The sequence below is a fragment of the Rhea pennata genome, chromosome 18 (genome assembly GCF_028389875.1).
Source record: "Rhea pennata isolate bPtePen1 chromosome 18, bPtePen1.pri, whole genome shotgun sequence".
NCBI classification, from domain to species: domain Eukaryota; kingdom Metazoa; phylum Chordata; class Aves; order Rheiformes; family Rheidae; genus Rhea; species Rhea pennata.
The window spans coordinates 4,277,382-4,293,118 of NC_084680.1; the positions used below are offsets into that span (position 1 = coordinate 4,277,382).

General features: G+C 46.2%; 1 protein-coding gene across 3 annotated transcripts; it reads right to left on the minus strand.

Moving 5' to 3' along the window:
- Window positions 1–675: 675 nt before the first annotated feature.
- Window positions 676–14,247, minus strand: LOC134148578 (ectonucleoside triphosphate diphosphohydrolase 2-like). 3 transcript variants are annotated; one of them, XM_062590861.1, is made up of 9 exons: window positions 14,098–14,247; window positions 11,885–12,002; window positions 9,987–10,137; window positions 9,058–9,217; window positions 7,324–7,551; window positions 5,683–5,955; window positions 4,698–4,793; window positions 3,627–3,761; window positions 676–2,563 (listed from the first exon to the last, which is right to left on the minus strand). In XM_062590861.1, the coding sequence occupies exons 1-9, from the start codon at window positions 14,209–14,211 to the stop codon at window positions 2,333–2,335; spliced, it is 1,506 nt and encodes a 501-aa protein (XP_062446845.1). In that variant the 5' UTR covers window positions 14,212–14,247; the 3' UTR covers window positions 676–2,332. The 3 variants fall into 3 exon arrangements, 2 of the variants coding, with proteins under 2 accessions (XP_062446845.1, XP_062446846.1); XR_009960239.1 differs by having other exon boundaries at window positions 2,476–2,563; window positions 3,627–3,757; XM_062590862.1 differs by lacking the exon at window positions 3,627–3,761.
- Window positions 14,248–15,737: the final 1,490 nt, after the last annotated feature.

Here is a 15,737-nt window from a genome sequence, read left to right on the forward strand (position 1 = left end):
TGTGCTGAGCTTCTTGCCCCATTGCTCATTTGTTACCTGAGCAAATCCCAGAGCTTCTGAACAAGAGTTTGGAGAAGTTACACTCAGCGTCCCTTTTCTTGGACCCTAGGATCTCGTGTCCAAAATTGAGGATGCACAGTGACTGAGCCAGCCAGAATACCTGGAGTCCTGGGGCTCCTGGCGTCTCGTTGGCTTATTTCTACTTCTGACACTGGTAGGATCCTTCTTGGGCAAGATCTTTCTCAGTGTGGAATCCCACAGGTCTCCTATGTGCTGACAGGTCCCGAGCCAGCGCTGTGTTTAATGATAGCATTTCCAGATGTGAGAGGGATGAAGTCTCAGGAATTTCCCTGATACCACTGACTCCCTGACAACTTCAGGCTGTTTCTATGCTGGCCTGCCTGTCTCCTTCCTTCTTCAGACCGTTTGAGCAAAGAATGCATCAAAGATGTTGACATGTCTCATTAACTAGATACCAACAGCCAGGTTATCTGAAGTCATTTGCTGCTTGCCTGCTACTGGGAAGAGAGTGCCTTCAGGGAGTCTCATTGTGTACCCCAAAAGTACACAGCATAACAGCTCTTTAGTAAACAGAGGCAAAATCCTCCCTGAAACACTTTGTATTCACAATAAGAAAACCCCTTCTTTGATCCCTTGCCAAGAATAACAGAGACAGGCTATTAAAATATCTTTAATAACATGACATAATTAAAAATGTCTAATGTGCAACTCAAATTAATATGAAGCTTGTTTAAATCTGCTTCTGTACTCCTCCAAACTTGACTGACAAGTTTCAAATCTTCATTAAAGGGCTTGAAAATTTATGAGTATACCCACCAATATTATGAGTGGGAATTCCTGTATGTGAGTTAGGAGCACAAAGGAATAAGAACCATATTTGAATGGATTTGGGCACCATGGTAACTTTAAAGATCCTACAAAGCACAGCACTGCATCTATAAGCAATAAAACATGGTTAAAGTAGTATGAAATGAGTTGGAGGCTGTCATCCCTTCGGCTTTTAACAGAGCTTATATGTTTAAGTCACTGAAACTATCTCAGAAATGAACTCTAAATGCTTTAGTAAAAGTATTTGTCTGAATCTGTACTTTTTCTTCACAGTAACACTGGGAACTTGTACTGCACCTCATGTGTTAGATGAGCAGAGCAGACCAGAGGAGGTAGAATGACTGCTAAGTCCCAGAGGAATCCTGCGTATTGGATTATAAGGTAACTTTGGTCACAGTCTAACAAACACAGAAGTCATTGGACTAACAACTGGGAAATTCACCCTCTGTTCTTGGGTCTGCTCTTCTCTAAAGGGCAGTATTAGGTGAAATACATCACCTTCCAGAGTTTAGTGAAGTAAATGAACTGGTGAACCTCAGCCAGGCATGTCCCCAGATTTAGCAAATGTGAGATAAAATGCATTAATTTAATCCCCGATGAAAGAGTTTAAATTGACAAGCGTAATCTTGAGTTACCATGGCTTAGTTGAGAGGCAGGAACTCATTTGCATGTCTGTGCTTTTTGTTTCTGCTTTGGTACTTTGTACATTTTCTGCAGTTGTGGAACAGAGATTCTCTTAATACATACTTTCAGAGTTGCTGCCACAGGAAGGTGTTGATCTCTACCAAGGCCTCTGCATGCTACTGTAACACTGATAACAGTAACATTACCACCAGACAAGGACCATTGCTTTTGAAGGATTGTCATGCAGTAGCAGCATTCCCTGGAGGGGAGACTGGCATGCATCCTGTTGCTAAGATAGAAAAACAGATCAGCAGTAGCAGGAAAAAAAAATTTGCTTTTTTTCTCTAGAACAGGGAAGCAAGTTAGCTGTTATATTCTGACTGTATTTTAAGGCTGTTTCAGTCTTCATTCCTGCAGATACTGCAGGAATCTTCTCTTCTGTAGTCAGAGAAGAGACAGAGCACCTTTTCCAGAAACCACCTCACTTGACTGGGTAAGAGTATTGAATATTAACTTTACAGTACAGTTTTACAGCCTGCTCAATGTATGGTTCCATTGTGTGAACACTGGTAATCTTAGTTGCAGCCTTAGATTTGTGCAAGCTGATCATTTGGAGAACATATAGCTTGCCATCCACCGGAAATCTCAGGCTTCCTACCGAGCAACATCTGTTGTATTTATGTACAACAGTATCTATGTATCTATGTAGTGCAAGTGCTAGCAGGTTGAAATAAGGCACTGAGGCTCTAGAGTCTTGTAGGAAAATCCCTTGCATCTTCCATCGAGGTACACCTGTGTATTTTTTATTTGTACCTTGTTAACTGCCCTCTCCTAAGAGCATCCACTCCTGGAATAACAGTCAGTTGTCATCAAAAACACTGCTGTTTCTGTTACTGAAACTGTTTTCCTTGACCATCACTCGGTATGAAATGCGCATGAAAGAGCCAGTGAGTAGCACAACAAAGAGGATGAGGAGCAAAGACCAGACTCCTGGTTCAATCCCCTTGAGGAAGCTTGGGTTGTCCTGGGGGATGGTGTTGGTCAGACTCAGTAGGTATCCAAGAGTCCAGCCAGATGATATGTCACCAATCTATTAAAATAAAAAGGAGGAGAAGTCAGAAAAGAAGCAGAGAGTGGACCCTAAGTCTGGACCCCAGCTGTGTTTCTGTGCGCAGGCCTAAAGCCTAACATACTTCATTTGAGAGTTATCCAAGGGTTAAGCTTGAAATCTCAAGAGAGCAGGCTCTCCCACTGTCAGGGCCCTGAGTGCACTGACAGGTCTTGATTACCCTAACTAGCTTCACCTGGGGCTTACACCCATGCACTCTCTGCCCCTTGACCAGGGAGCTGCATTTATGCTAAGGCCTGGGACTCAGCTTTCCCCTGGGCTATGCTGTAGATGTACCTGTGTCCTGTTCTTTCTCCTGGGGTCTCAGCTTACTGTTTTTCCTGAATAAATTGTTCGAAGCTTTGTCTCTGTCTCCTGGATGGATCTCAGACTTACGTTTTAAGTAGTTCATATCTGGCTCTTCCTGAGTGGACTGCTTGGATGGATCATGGATCTGACTTTTACCTTGCCTTTTCAGAGAGTGGATAGAATCACTGTTACCAGTGTGGCCATATTCAGATAGTATGGGACTGTGTCTTCATCAGTGAGCTGAGAAATTTGGAAAAGGGCTTTCTTTGTTTTTGTGAAGGAAGTTAAGAAGCCTGCATCAAATCCCCCTTTCCTTAGGGGTTCCAGATCTTGAAGCAATTTTAGTGCTGCCTCCACCAGTTACAAACTCTCACTGATATGAGGTTGATTGCAAAGAGAGAGGATAGGCTCTCCTGGCTCTGGAAATAGTATCAGCCTCCTCCCCTTAGCATTAAGTAGCAACTAAGCTATCTTCTTTCCCCCACTGTTGGTTGCAGACTTTTAAAGATGATACTGCTTTCAAATGAGATTTTGACCCATCTGTTTTTCAGTGGAGACAAGTGGAATCTTTACCTTTTTGACATTAGTTTCTTGGTCATTAGAACTGTGAATTTATTTTATGAAAATATCTTCTTGGAGAAACCCAGTTGGTTAGGCCTTGTGGGAGTAGGGGCAGTCTGGCTTTACTCAGACCACCTTCCCTCACAGTTGGAATACCACACTGAAAGTAACTGACCTTCTCCTGGAGCTCAGTCTGAGCAGAGCTGTGAAAGTCAGACGTGTATCCCTTTGTACTTAGATGAAAGATAAAGGTGGACACAGCGCAGTAATCAGCAAGTGTATCCAGACTTGTCTGGGATTCCTTCGCTAGCTGGTGTCATTTCCGAAAGGAGATGGAGGGGAAAGAAGAGGGGAAAAAATCAACAGCTGAATTTCAGGCATGATTAAGACCCATCATGTCCCGCTCTAGGACTAACTGCAGGGCTGGAGGAGAAGCATTTGTGTGTCCTGCGCAGACTGAGGCCATACTTCCCTGCACTTACTGGGCTGTCGTCTGAGAGTCACCGTCAGCTCTCTATGTCAGTTCCCATCTCATTGAAAGATCAGGCAGTTCCAAGAGCAGCAGAACTGACAATCCACTCTCCTACAGTTGTCCTCCAGGTGAACTCCTTAGTACTATTTTCTGCTCTTTAATTAAGTCAAGCTAGTGCTGCAACCTTTAGCTCATTAGGAACACTAGGATCTTTCTCTTCTATCCAGAAGATAAAGCATTAGGCATTGCTACTCCATTATCAATCCTAGTAGAGAATGGCCAATTTGGATGTTATTGTGGAAGGGATACTTGGTGTAAGCTCAAATGAGGATGACTTCATAAGTTGCCAAGCTAGGAAAAGAACTTGCATTTCCCCACAGGTCAGTCTCCATGGGTCCAGATGAAATGGGAAGATCCCTAGATGCTGAATAATGCAGTCCTTGCACATAAGGAGAGAACGATAATGGGAAGAACAAGGTAATGCATAAGTGAGACTAGGCAGGCTGCCTCTCTATCCCTAATATGCAGTAAAAAGTACTTGTGGGTTTTCATTTAATGAAGTCCAGGTGTTAGCAACAGCTGAGATTTGAGAGGGAGGGAAATAAGCAGAATCTGTTTTCTTAAAGTGGAGGGAAAAAAAAAACAGGCAAATCCAAGTTTGCATCCTCTGAGGGGGTCAGAAGCTTACAGCTCTGTCAGCCTGAGCCACAAGAGCTTTTACAACTAGACTGTTGCTTTACTCTATTCCTGCACACTAAGTTATTCCACATTTACCTCTTTGACAGACATCCCACAAAGCTTGTTGACTGCCTGACTCAAATCAGGAGAGGGTACAGTCTCTCTCAGGAAGTCCAGGGCCTCAGAAATGACCTGTAACAGCAGCAGGAACAGTCATGAGTTGGACTGGACTTGGCATGCTTCCATACAATGTGTAAGGGCAAGTAAGTGGCAATAGCCATGGGGCATGTTTCCAGGATGTCCTTTCTACCTGTTTGTGTTTGGTGGTTACAGTGCCTCTGATGGGCACTGGGAAAACAAGCAGAATCAGTTAGTGTCTGAAGATGGAAACTGGACTGTTTCTAGCTTGAATACAGCAGCTTTCCTGGCTCTGCCTGGACGTTAAGTAGACTAGTCTTTATGTTCCTTGGCACTATATCCATGGGACACTCTTGGCAACAGGAAATTGTAAAATTCCTTCCTCCGCATCCCTTCTCTGAAATGAACTCAGTGTGCCCTAGGATCTTGAGCTGGTCCTCACTTAACATTGCAATGACTTTGAACACTAGATCCAGCATTTCATATATGAGGACACTTGTGGTAGAACATCCTCAGATGTTTGCTCAGAAAGGGTCAGAAGGTCTTTAGCTTCACCACAGACTTGGCATGGGAAGAGATGCCCAGTGCAGGACTCCTGCCTGCTCTGACCCTGCTGGCTCACGTGAGCTCTGTTATGGCTCTGTAGCACACTTATTTCACAAACAGAAATTGCTGACACACTGGATCAGAGTGCCCTACCACAATTATCAGTGGGAAGTCTGGATTGCCTGTTTGAACAGTTGAGTGCTGAGGAGAGGGAGAGGACAGGACTGCATGTCTATAGCATTAGCACCGTGTATTCAGCACTAGCCAGAGCATGGGCACTCATGGCTATCCCAGGGTACAGCTTGGTTTGTCCCACTACATTTATGAATAACAAAGGTGGTCCAATTTCATGGGCTCTTCATGCCAATTGCTTACCCCAGTGTAAATGAGAACCCACCAGAAACCTGGTCCAGGGGGGCTTGAAGACACTGCTGAGAGAATGCTTGAAGAAGCTACAGGAAGAAGAAGAGTTGAGCAGACTTTGCACAAGTCTCCTGCAGGCAGTAGAATTGCTGGAGCCGGTGACATTGAACATATCTTCAGGGCTGGGGATGCCCAATGTGTCGTCACTGACAACACAGGGCCCAGCATGCACTGAATGCCATTGCACTTCCTGGGAGTAGGTGAGGGGCCAGCAGGGGTTAGATACAGTTTTCACATTTCTCTGATCCTAGAGGGACAGAATAAAATGGAGACAGGTAGAAAGAGAGGAGACCCAAGAGAGATCTGCCCAAAACTTTCTAAAAGAAAATGAAATATAACACAATGAAAAACAGAGGGTTCTTTCTTTGCTTTTTTTCCCTGACATGACAATGTCATAATTGAGCAGGCAAGTTGAAAAAGGTTTACAAAAAGCTTATCTAAACTATTGAGCTGCAAGGCCTAGACCACTGGGGCTTAGCTCCCACTGAGTTCAGGGCAGGCTGAAGGTTTAGGGCTGATTCAGGACTGGGCCTGCTGTCAGAGGCTGAGAAGTTGCAGTCTATGGGAGTCCTGGCCCTGTCTGATCCCTGTCAGGCCAGAAATACAATTTCAGTGTAGAGGCTGTTGTGGTCTGCCTTCCAGACAGACATTCAATTCCTGTTTTGTCTATATTTATAAGTCTGGTCACTGAATTTCTGGGGAATTCAGTGTTTTGTGATGCCTCAGCCCTCATGCTCCCTGGTAGCTATGGTGACGCAGGTGGCATGCAGCTTCCTAATCCCCTCTTCCTGAGTAGCTCTTTGCCCACAGGGCCACGCAGGTTGGAGGGAACCCCTCAAGAATTAGCATTTTTCATTCCTAGGGATTTATTGTAATATAATTGTGAAGTGGGTCCTCACGCGAGTCTCAGATAAGGGGCTGTTTGCTAGTGAAAGGTGTGGTTGGAGCAGGTTTATAGGGAGGCAAGTGGGGGTGAATTCATTTATGAGTTCATTTTTGAAAAAAATCAGTTTTAGTGAGGACCAAAATGATTCATGACTTTACATCAGATCCAGCCAGCCCTCTATGCCCCCTCCACTCTCAATGAAACAAGAAGGATGGAAAATTTGAAACACCTGAATGTTTTCAAAATCGAATATTACTATTTTAAAGACTATCTCAAAGTTAAAATTGGCAAAGAACAGAAATAGCAAGCAGTATCCCAGCTTGTTCTCAGGTCCAGCAGGTTCTCAGGTGTTTAGGCTCCCCTTGTAGAATGGAGGAGCAGTTCAGAGGAGCCAAGGGAAGTGTTTTCCTCTCTCCACTATGAAAGTGGTCTTACCACCTCTGGAGAGCCATTTTGTGCTTATGTGTATTAAACAGTGAGCCAAATAGATCCTGCAAATTAGAAACTGGAATAGGTACCTTTGTATCTACTTAGAGGACATCAATTCAGGCATGGAGAGCATCTGATGCACCGGGCTTGTTTATGCATACAGTCACCTCAATTAAAGATGGTCACTGATGTTTCACCGATTACCAGCTACACCAACTCTTGCCTTATGCTACTGTCATTTGATGCAGGGGGTAGACATTGTATCCAGGAAACTCGCAAATGCCACGAGCAGATACTCACTTGTATGAGCATGGAGAGCAGCCTGCTGCGGAGCTGGTCTGTGCCATGGCAGGGGCACTGGTGAGTGTACACTGTGTATGTTTGCCCATACAGCTGCAGCATCACTCCTCCTTTTGGTACCTGGTTCTTTTCTTCCATCATGGAAGTGAGCTGTGCTGAGGTTCCGCTGAAGGACAGGACTCCTGCTGTCTCCTTCCTAGAGTGGACCAACTGTCCTCGCCAGTCGTACTGACCCAAAGAGAAAGAGAGAGGTCAGTTCTTACGACATTTGCATCTAAGTCATAGTCAGATACAAGCATTAGTGTACAGGGAGCAGCTTCCTAGTGCAGTATAGTCCAGCTTTTATTTCCCCATAGGGCACAAGAATGCTGAACTGGTGGCTCTGGAGGGAGCAGAGGAGAGCCACTGTGTAAGCACTACCATCTGCAGAGAGAGCTTCCCACAGCCAGTGAGAGCAAATAGAGTGCAGAGTTCAGCACCTCAGTGGGCTGTTCAAGGCAGTGGTCTCTGCAGGTCAGAACAGGGAAAAGAGGAGAGGAGAGGGGAGAGCAGGAGGGAGGCTGCCACATGGGTAGATAGGGGCTTCAAGTGCTGCCTTAATGTTGAAGTAATCCTCCTGTCAGAAGAGTCCTGTGGTTTCGTTTCCCACAGTCTTGCAGAACTGATTTTGGCAATGCTGAAGTTAGCAGTAGAGGCAGGAAAGTTTATCTGACTGCAGATGTAAATACTCTGTCCCTGGATGGTGGGGGGGAGGTGGGAGGGGGGTCTGTGCTGATGCTAGTGATGCTATCAGTTGCCTGACTGATGCACACTTGCTGCGTGTTATCAAAACTCCCTTTTAATCCCCTGCTGTGGAGAAACTCAGCTGCTGCTGTCTAACCCTCCTTCATCTGGCACTTTGAGACCTCACTGAGACCTTCTGGCATGAGAAACTGTGGCTGGAGCAAGGAAAATTAAATGTATTCTTTAGTGAGCTCTTTCTGAATACAGGACAGGGCCCCTATGCTGTCTCAATAAGAGGAACATTTGAGGGCTTTTGCTTTGGCAGCAAAGGACTCATGTCCACCATTCACAGGACATTTCCTGGGACAGCTGGACTCAAGTGACAGTCTCATGGTAACCCTGCAGAGAGGGCAGCAATGCCTGTTTCACAGTGGTTCTGAGTTAGAACTGAAGGGGCTCAGGGCAATGGTGTTTTTGCTTTAAGCACCAGGGCCAGCTATCATAGAATCACAGAATTGGTAAGGTTGGAAGGGACCTCTGGAGGTCCTCTAGTCCAACCTTCGAGCCCTCTGGAGATCATCTAGTCCAACCCTCGAGCGAGCGGCCCTTATGGGGATAGAACCCACGACCTTGGCATTATTAGCACCATGCTCTAACCAGCTGAGCTAAACCTAGCCCCCCCAGCTATCTAATGTTATCTGTGTTTGAATGTCCCAGATGTGTTCTGCAGAAAACCTCAGATCAGTTACAGCAACAGCATGAGCATATCCATGAACATATCCTATATTAGAGGTTTGGTACTTCAATCTGGTTTTAACAGTGTTGTCTCATGTCTACCAGCCAGCTGGCGTTTGATATAACTTGCCGTCTTTGAAAGTCAGTGAAAGCTCTGCTTAAGTGTTGTTCAAGCTGCAGAGCTATAACAATCCCTCCACGTGTCACTGATGCTGTTTGATTGTGGGAATCCCTCAGCTCAGCTCTGTACTCCCCAGGGAAGGACCCCCCCTTTACCTTAATGAAGTTTTCCAGGATGTAATTAACAGTAACCCAGTTGAATGCTTCCTCATCCAGGCTGGACAGGATTTGCACCCCCTGAAAGTCAAAGGGGGATGACCTCAAGGCAACAGTCAGGGCCGCAAGGAGAGCATCAGAGAGGGTGGGATGGGTGAGGCTAGACAAAAAAGGAAAAGAAGCACATTTGTTGTTTACAGAGCTCCACCAGAGGTAGCCTACAGTGGCTGCAGCAGCAGGACTTCTGCTATGTTCCACGCTTTTTTTAAGTGTACAGTGAGATGCAATGAAAATCCTCCTCCTGCTGCCTTTTCCCTCTGCCCTTGCACAGCACTGGGGGCAAGCACAGCCTGGGCAACAAAAATATGGAAGGGTGATTGAGCAGCTGAGCTGCCATTTGGGAGCCTTAAGTTCAGCTCCCTCTGCCACTGCAGGATCCTGTGGCCGTGGCCACTCCAGATCTTTTTTTTCCCCAGTGTCTAATAGGAGATGGAGAAGTCCTGGTAATGAGATAATTAGGAACAGGGTCCAAAGAAGTATGTATGATAAAGTGGAGCTTCCCACTGACAGAACTGCTGACAGCCTACTGACAAGAACCAGCACTGCAACCCCATGCAGGTTGTGACAGACTGAAAACTCTTCAGCTTCCAAACTGATAGATCTTGTCCCAAGCCCTAGTTGTGAAGGAGACACAACTAGGTCTGCTTGGTAGCGGTAGCAACTCTGTCATCCTCTTGGCTGTCTTGGGGGATGGTATGGACACACAGCTGTGCTGTATTCCCCTTGAGTGCACGGGGAGCTGAGAAGGGTTTACCTGACCAGTGGATTGAGGATGAAACACTGCAGAGAAGACAGGGTGAGATTCATTTACAGAATGATCCACATGGCTTGTGCTGATCTCTGTGTGTGGGTTTGCAACATTCACTCACTTCAGCTGCCTCATGCTGGCAGTTGCTCCCAAGTAGAGGGGGGTTTGGCTGTGCTGCTCTGCCGGGATCTCTCTCTGGGCCCAGTGCAAGCATGGCTCCAAACTCTTCCCTACTTTCTGAGGAGAATCTGAGTAGTTGGAGACTCCAGGACCTAAGGATCAGGGGAAAGAATGACATATCCTACGGGAAGATGGAGAAAGGTGAGGCAGGACCTGTCACAGGCAGAACAAAGGAGTTGTTTCAGTGGACTCGTAGCCATTCTGCTAAAGCACTGCACTGGGAGCAAAACAGCAAATATATGTAATTCTTAAATCACACTCAAAGAGAACTCTAGCTGTGCCTATAGATGGCCACATATCAGCCATGTGACAACTCTTAGAGCTGAGGCTGTCTCAACCCACAGAAGTGTGGCTTTCACCACAGTAAGAGATAAGCAAAAGGATACACTGACACGGAGATGAGACTTGTGCATCAGCTGCCTCTTAGAGCCACTTCCTCATGTGTTGACAGACATGGTTTCTGAATTGCATGCCTGCAAGCAGGATGCCTCTGCTCTGGAGGAAGCTGGTGCTGCAAGGAGAGGAGCTGTGTGCAAGCCTTGACTCATCTTTTCAGCAAGATGCAATGGGCTTTTAAATGTTTTTGAACTACTATCCATATAGGGCCTTGCTTCCTCATCCTCTGGCCCACTTACCTTGCTGGCTGCATGACTACTTCACCACATACCTTGCTCTCCTGGGCACTGAATAGAGCTGAGCTGCAGCTTGCCTATGGCTACTCAAAGACTAGCAAAAGTAGAATTAGAATCACTCTTTCCAAGTTGGCTCTCTAAGGCCTGACCATACATTTCCCTCCAGCTTTATTCCAATTACCACAGTTCTCTGCTGGCCCAAATTGCCTGCAGACTGAGGACTGCTTCTTGCATCTGGGAAAGAGACTTGCCTGGATGTCTTTACACTGCTGCAGGTTCAAGTAAGTATTCAAAAACTGAACTACAATTGTAATTTTTAACACCATGAAGATACCAAATGGCAGCAGTTGAAGGATACAGACAAGGTTTCAGGGAACTATTATTGCATCATCTGTAGGGGCTGGTATTGTCGACAGACTGTGAGAGCAGGAGCCCCCCTTCTCTGCTCACTGTGTGGCTGCCTTCCCACAGCACACTGACACTGAGAGTTCGGGGGTTTTCCAGCATCTTGCTATAATCATGCTTCAATATCAATGCAAGATTGTGAGATAGGGAAGAAAAACCCCAAGCATTTCCCTTGCATGAACCCTCTTTGGCTGGACTGAACAGACTCAAACCAGTGAGGAAGACCCCACGATTCTCTAAAACCTGACAACCTAAAACCACAGCCTGGCACTGTATTGGGGGACCAGCTGTGACATGTCAAGCTGAACTCAAACCTGTGCAGCCAAACCTCACATAGGGGGTTGGAGGCTTCATATCTCTGTTGCTGTGGTGCTACAACACCTACTGCCCAGATAACAGGAGAAGGAGAAGGTTATTAGGAGTCCCTCTCTGTGGCCAGACTTGTCTCCACTGCTTTTCACCATCTCCCTTGGATGAGAGGCTCAGCAACCTTGGTTCTGCCACTGGTCCATGTGGTCCCCACCCCCTCTGTGTCCTTCCTTGCCTATAGCGGGTTAGTAAAACTGTTCACTTGCTCCTGCAGAATGCCCTGACATCCAGCTGTATATAGCTAGCACTACCCATGATGAGAAGACCCATGCTGAAAGTGTGCAGCCTGCACTTCACTGTCACTGCTATCTCAGTCTGCAGCTAGATGATACAGGACTCACAAACTGTAGAGATGGGCTACATGCAGCTGTCTTCATTTCCAGTCATCCCATGCCAATCACATACACCTCCCAAACACGAATTGGCCTCTTACCTTGCACAGTACAGGAGCTGCATTCCCTGATCACTCCGGTGTTGTTTGCTTTGTTGGCAGTCCACTGGTAGATGAACAGGATGGTGTGGGATGGGCGAGCATCCAGAACAATGCCATACTGGAAAACCCCCAAACCATTGAATACCTAAACACCATTGAATGCACACTTCCTAACTGCAGGGTTACTCAGCATTATACAGGTATGCTGGGTAACCCATGTGCCCATGCTGCAGTATTTGAGTTAGCTTTTTAAATTCAAAGAAAGGTTAAAGCCAGAAGATAATGTGGATGTGCAGTAGATCATCTGCATTGCTGAATACTTGTGAGGAGCAGCAGGAGTGGAGAAATTTCAGTGCTGCTCTTCAGTGGCAGTGGCTGGACATGCTCTGTAGCAGTTCCTGAAACCATGCAGAGGGTTTCCATTGAGAGCTAAGCCATCTGAAGCACAAGAGAAACAGGTCTTAAAGAAATGGGAGGCTGCACTATACAGGCCAAGACATCTGGGGAGTAAGCAGAGGGCTGTGGCTTGTTCTTGCTCCTGAGAAACTCAAGAGACTTGTATGTCTGTCTGAAGCCCTGCTGCAGAGATGGCGTGACACAGATTAAGCTCTGCTGCAGAGATGATGTGACACAGATTAGGTTTGCCCTCATGCATACCAGGTATGTTGGAGCCACAGTGTACTCAGGCATACATGCTGTCCAACACAGCAGTCCCGCAGAGGCCAAGATAATGTCTCAGCAAAACTGGCAACAGCCATCATGAGATTCTCAACAGCTTCTCTGCTGAGAGCGACCCTTCTTAGTGCCTTGCACTGAGGCTGAGGACTTTCTTGCTTTTTGCAGCCCAGTGTGTGGATTTGGAAATCAGAGGCAAGGGTACCCCATAGCATAGCATGGTGGCTGTTACGAATGTCCCCACTTTCAAAATGGCCCTTCCCACACAGAAAGGAAACTTAGGAGATCTGGGAGATATGTGGTTCTGCATGACCTAAGCTGTGTCTCGCACAGCAAAATTTATGAGTGAAGGAGAAACAGCCTCGGAAGTTGGAGTTAATATGGTCAGAAGAGTTTAGCACTAGACAACCTGGTTGCACCTTCTAAGTGCAACTGGCTTCCTCCTTCCTTTTGGGAGTGCTCTCGGCTTCACCAGATAGGCACTACTGCTCCCAGGCCAGGAGCTGGTGCAACTGGAGCCTGAGCAGAAATGCGGAAGGAGGATGGAGCTCCCTGCCTGAGCCTGCTGGCATCCTCCCACACAAGTGACAGCTCATATTTCTCGCAGGGACATGTCAGCTGCTGCAGAAGAGGAAGAAATGAATGATCTTGGCAGAGAAACTCAGATTTTTTTCTCCCTTACAAAATTAGAGGCTGCTGTTGGGAACAAAAAAGAGAAGACCACATTTATGCCACAGATCAACATCAGGGAAGGACACAGAGATTGGTGTTATTTTGGGTGGGCAAAGCATGGAACAAGGAGGATTTTTTTAAATGCAGTTTTGTTTCTGAGTGGAGTGTGGAGAGTGGGGAATATCGGTAAAATCATGTGCTAACCTACTTCTGTTCAAGTAAACCACAGCATGTAATTAACCTCACCTCAGCAGCTTTGCATCAAGAGGCATAAGCAGATAGAGATTAACCTCTGGATGACGGATCTGAACCTGCTGCGTAGAGCAGGTTGGCACTTCAATAAAAATCAACAGTGGAAGGGAAAGAAAAGGAGTAAGCAAAAAAGATTTTTTTTAAGGACAGAAGCAGTTCAGGGCTGTTTAAGCCACTGATCCCTTCCTGCTCTGGGGCAGTTCCTGACACAGGCTACCGCCAGCCTGCAGGGAGTGTCTCTGCTGATCAGTGGACAATATTCTGCCTGTGCTTTCTTTGACCAACTGAACACCTGAAATCAAACAGGCTAGTTTGTTTTCAGTTTGAAAAACTACAGTATTTTGAAGGAGACTAATCTCAGAGACTTGTGCTAGTCCCCTTCTCAGTTTGTTGATTTGGGCTAGTAAGTCACTCAGTAGTACAATGAATGTAAAAAGCAACAAAGTACAACAGTTTTTTTGTTTAAATGTCAGGCACCAGCGATAAGCTCAAGGAAATAGGCAGCTTCTACTTAAGAAGAAACCTTACCAGACAAGGATAACGCCCTCTGCTTATTGCCCTACTTGACCCCAGAGTTGGCTGGGGTTGACCCTGCCTGAGACAGATGACCTTACCTTGGTCCTGAGAGGGGTGGCGGGCACATCTTTAGTGGAGACACAAAGTAGCACGATGCCTGTTAGTCCTGCTACGATCACCAGCCAAGGGGGAAGGAGTTCACGCCAAGACATGAAGCACTTTCTCCTTTTTCTGAAAAGTCAGAGGAAGCAGTGGAGCAGCAAATGCAAAGTCTGCAACTGACAGTGGCTGCTTTTTACAGTCTTTAAAAAGAGAAGAAAGGCGGGGCCAGGGCCAGGCTCTGGCGTCAACCCAGCCCCAAGCCACACGACCATGAAAAACACGTGGGCCAAGCTATGATGTGTCAGGCGATTCTCCCTTCCACTATCCACACAATAAATAAAACTGAGGCTTGGTGCTGATTGCAGGGCTTTTTTGCAAAGATATCAGTAGAGCCTTGAAACTGCTCCAGGCGATGGTGTTGAGGTAAACAGAAATGTGAGGTTAACTCATCTGTTTAATAAGCAGAAAGCAGACAAACTCATCTGTTTGGAATTCTGAGCTTGGCAGAGTGAGGAATAATTCCAAAATTGGAAGTGGGAAACTCCTTTTAGATGGATTTACATTTCGTCTGAGGGCCATGCTCAGCATCATTGTGGACCTGGGGCATTTTTCTGCAAGCAAACATTCCTCTGGGCTGGCAGTGAGAGTTGGCACTCTGCCAATTTCTGCTCCTTTCCTTTCTTTTACTGTGTCCAGTTCTGTGCTCCCTAGTACAAGAGAGACATGGACCTGCTGGAGAGGGTCCAGCATAGGGCTGTGAAGATGATCAGAGGACTGCAGCATCTCCCCTATGAGGAAAGGCTGCAAGACCTGGACCTATTTAGAGTGGAGAAGACCGAGAGGGGATCTTATCAATGTCTACAAATACCTTATGGGTGGGGGGTGTCAAGGGGATGGGGCCAAACTCTTTTCAGTGGTGTCCAACAAAAACACAAAAGGCAACAGGCACAAACTGAAACACAGCAAGTTCCGCCTGAATATGAAGAGCTTCTTTACTGTCAGAGAGCACTGGAATAGGTTGCCCAGAGAGGTTGTGGAGTCTCCTTCTCTGGAGATATCCAAAACCTAGCTCGATGTAATCCTGTCTAACATGCTGTAGGTGACCCTGCTTGAGCAGAGGGGTTGGACTAGATGATCTCCAGAGGTCCTTTCCAACTTCAACCATTCTGTGATTCTGTGATTCAACTTGCTCTTACCATCTCATTTACATTTAGGTGGCAACTGGGACAGGAAAATAGCTGCATTTCTGGGTTTCCACACACAGGAGACTTTGGCTGGCTTAGTCCTTGCTGTGGGTCCTGTTAGTGAAGCAGGACTTTTCCTGGAAGACGGGGAGTTGCTCAGATGGTTTTTGCTGCAGAATGACCAATATTAGCCTCGGTACCCGTATATCTCTTTCTGAAAAATAGTCCTCAGACTTCACAAAAGGGGCACCCGCTTTTTCCTTTCCCAGTGCCAAAAGCAAAAGTCTCCAGAAAGAGAATTTCTGAAGAAAAATCTGGAAGGAGGGTATTTGTTGCATGTTGTCTCTATTTCATAGTGATTGAGTCTAGAAATATAAGTGCAACTCCCATAAAGAAACATTTTAATTTCTGCTATCTAGACTGTTTATTGGCAAGACTTGATGGTGGCATCT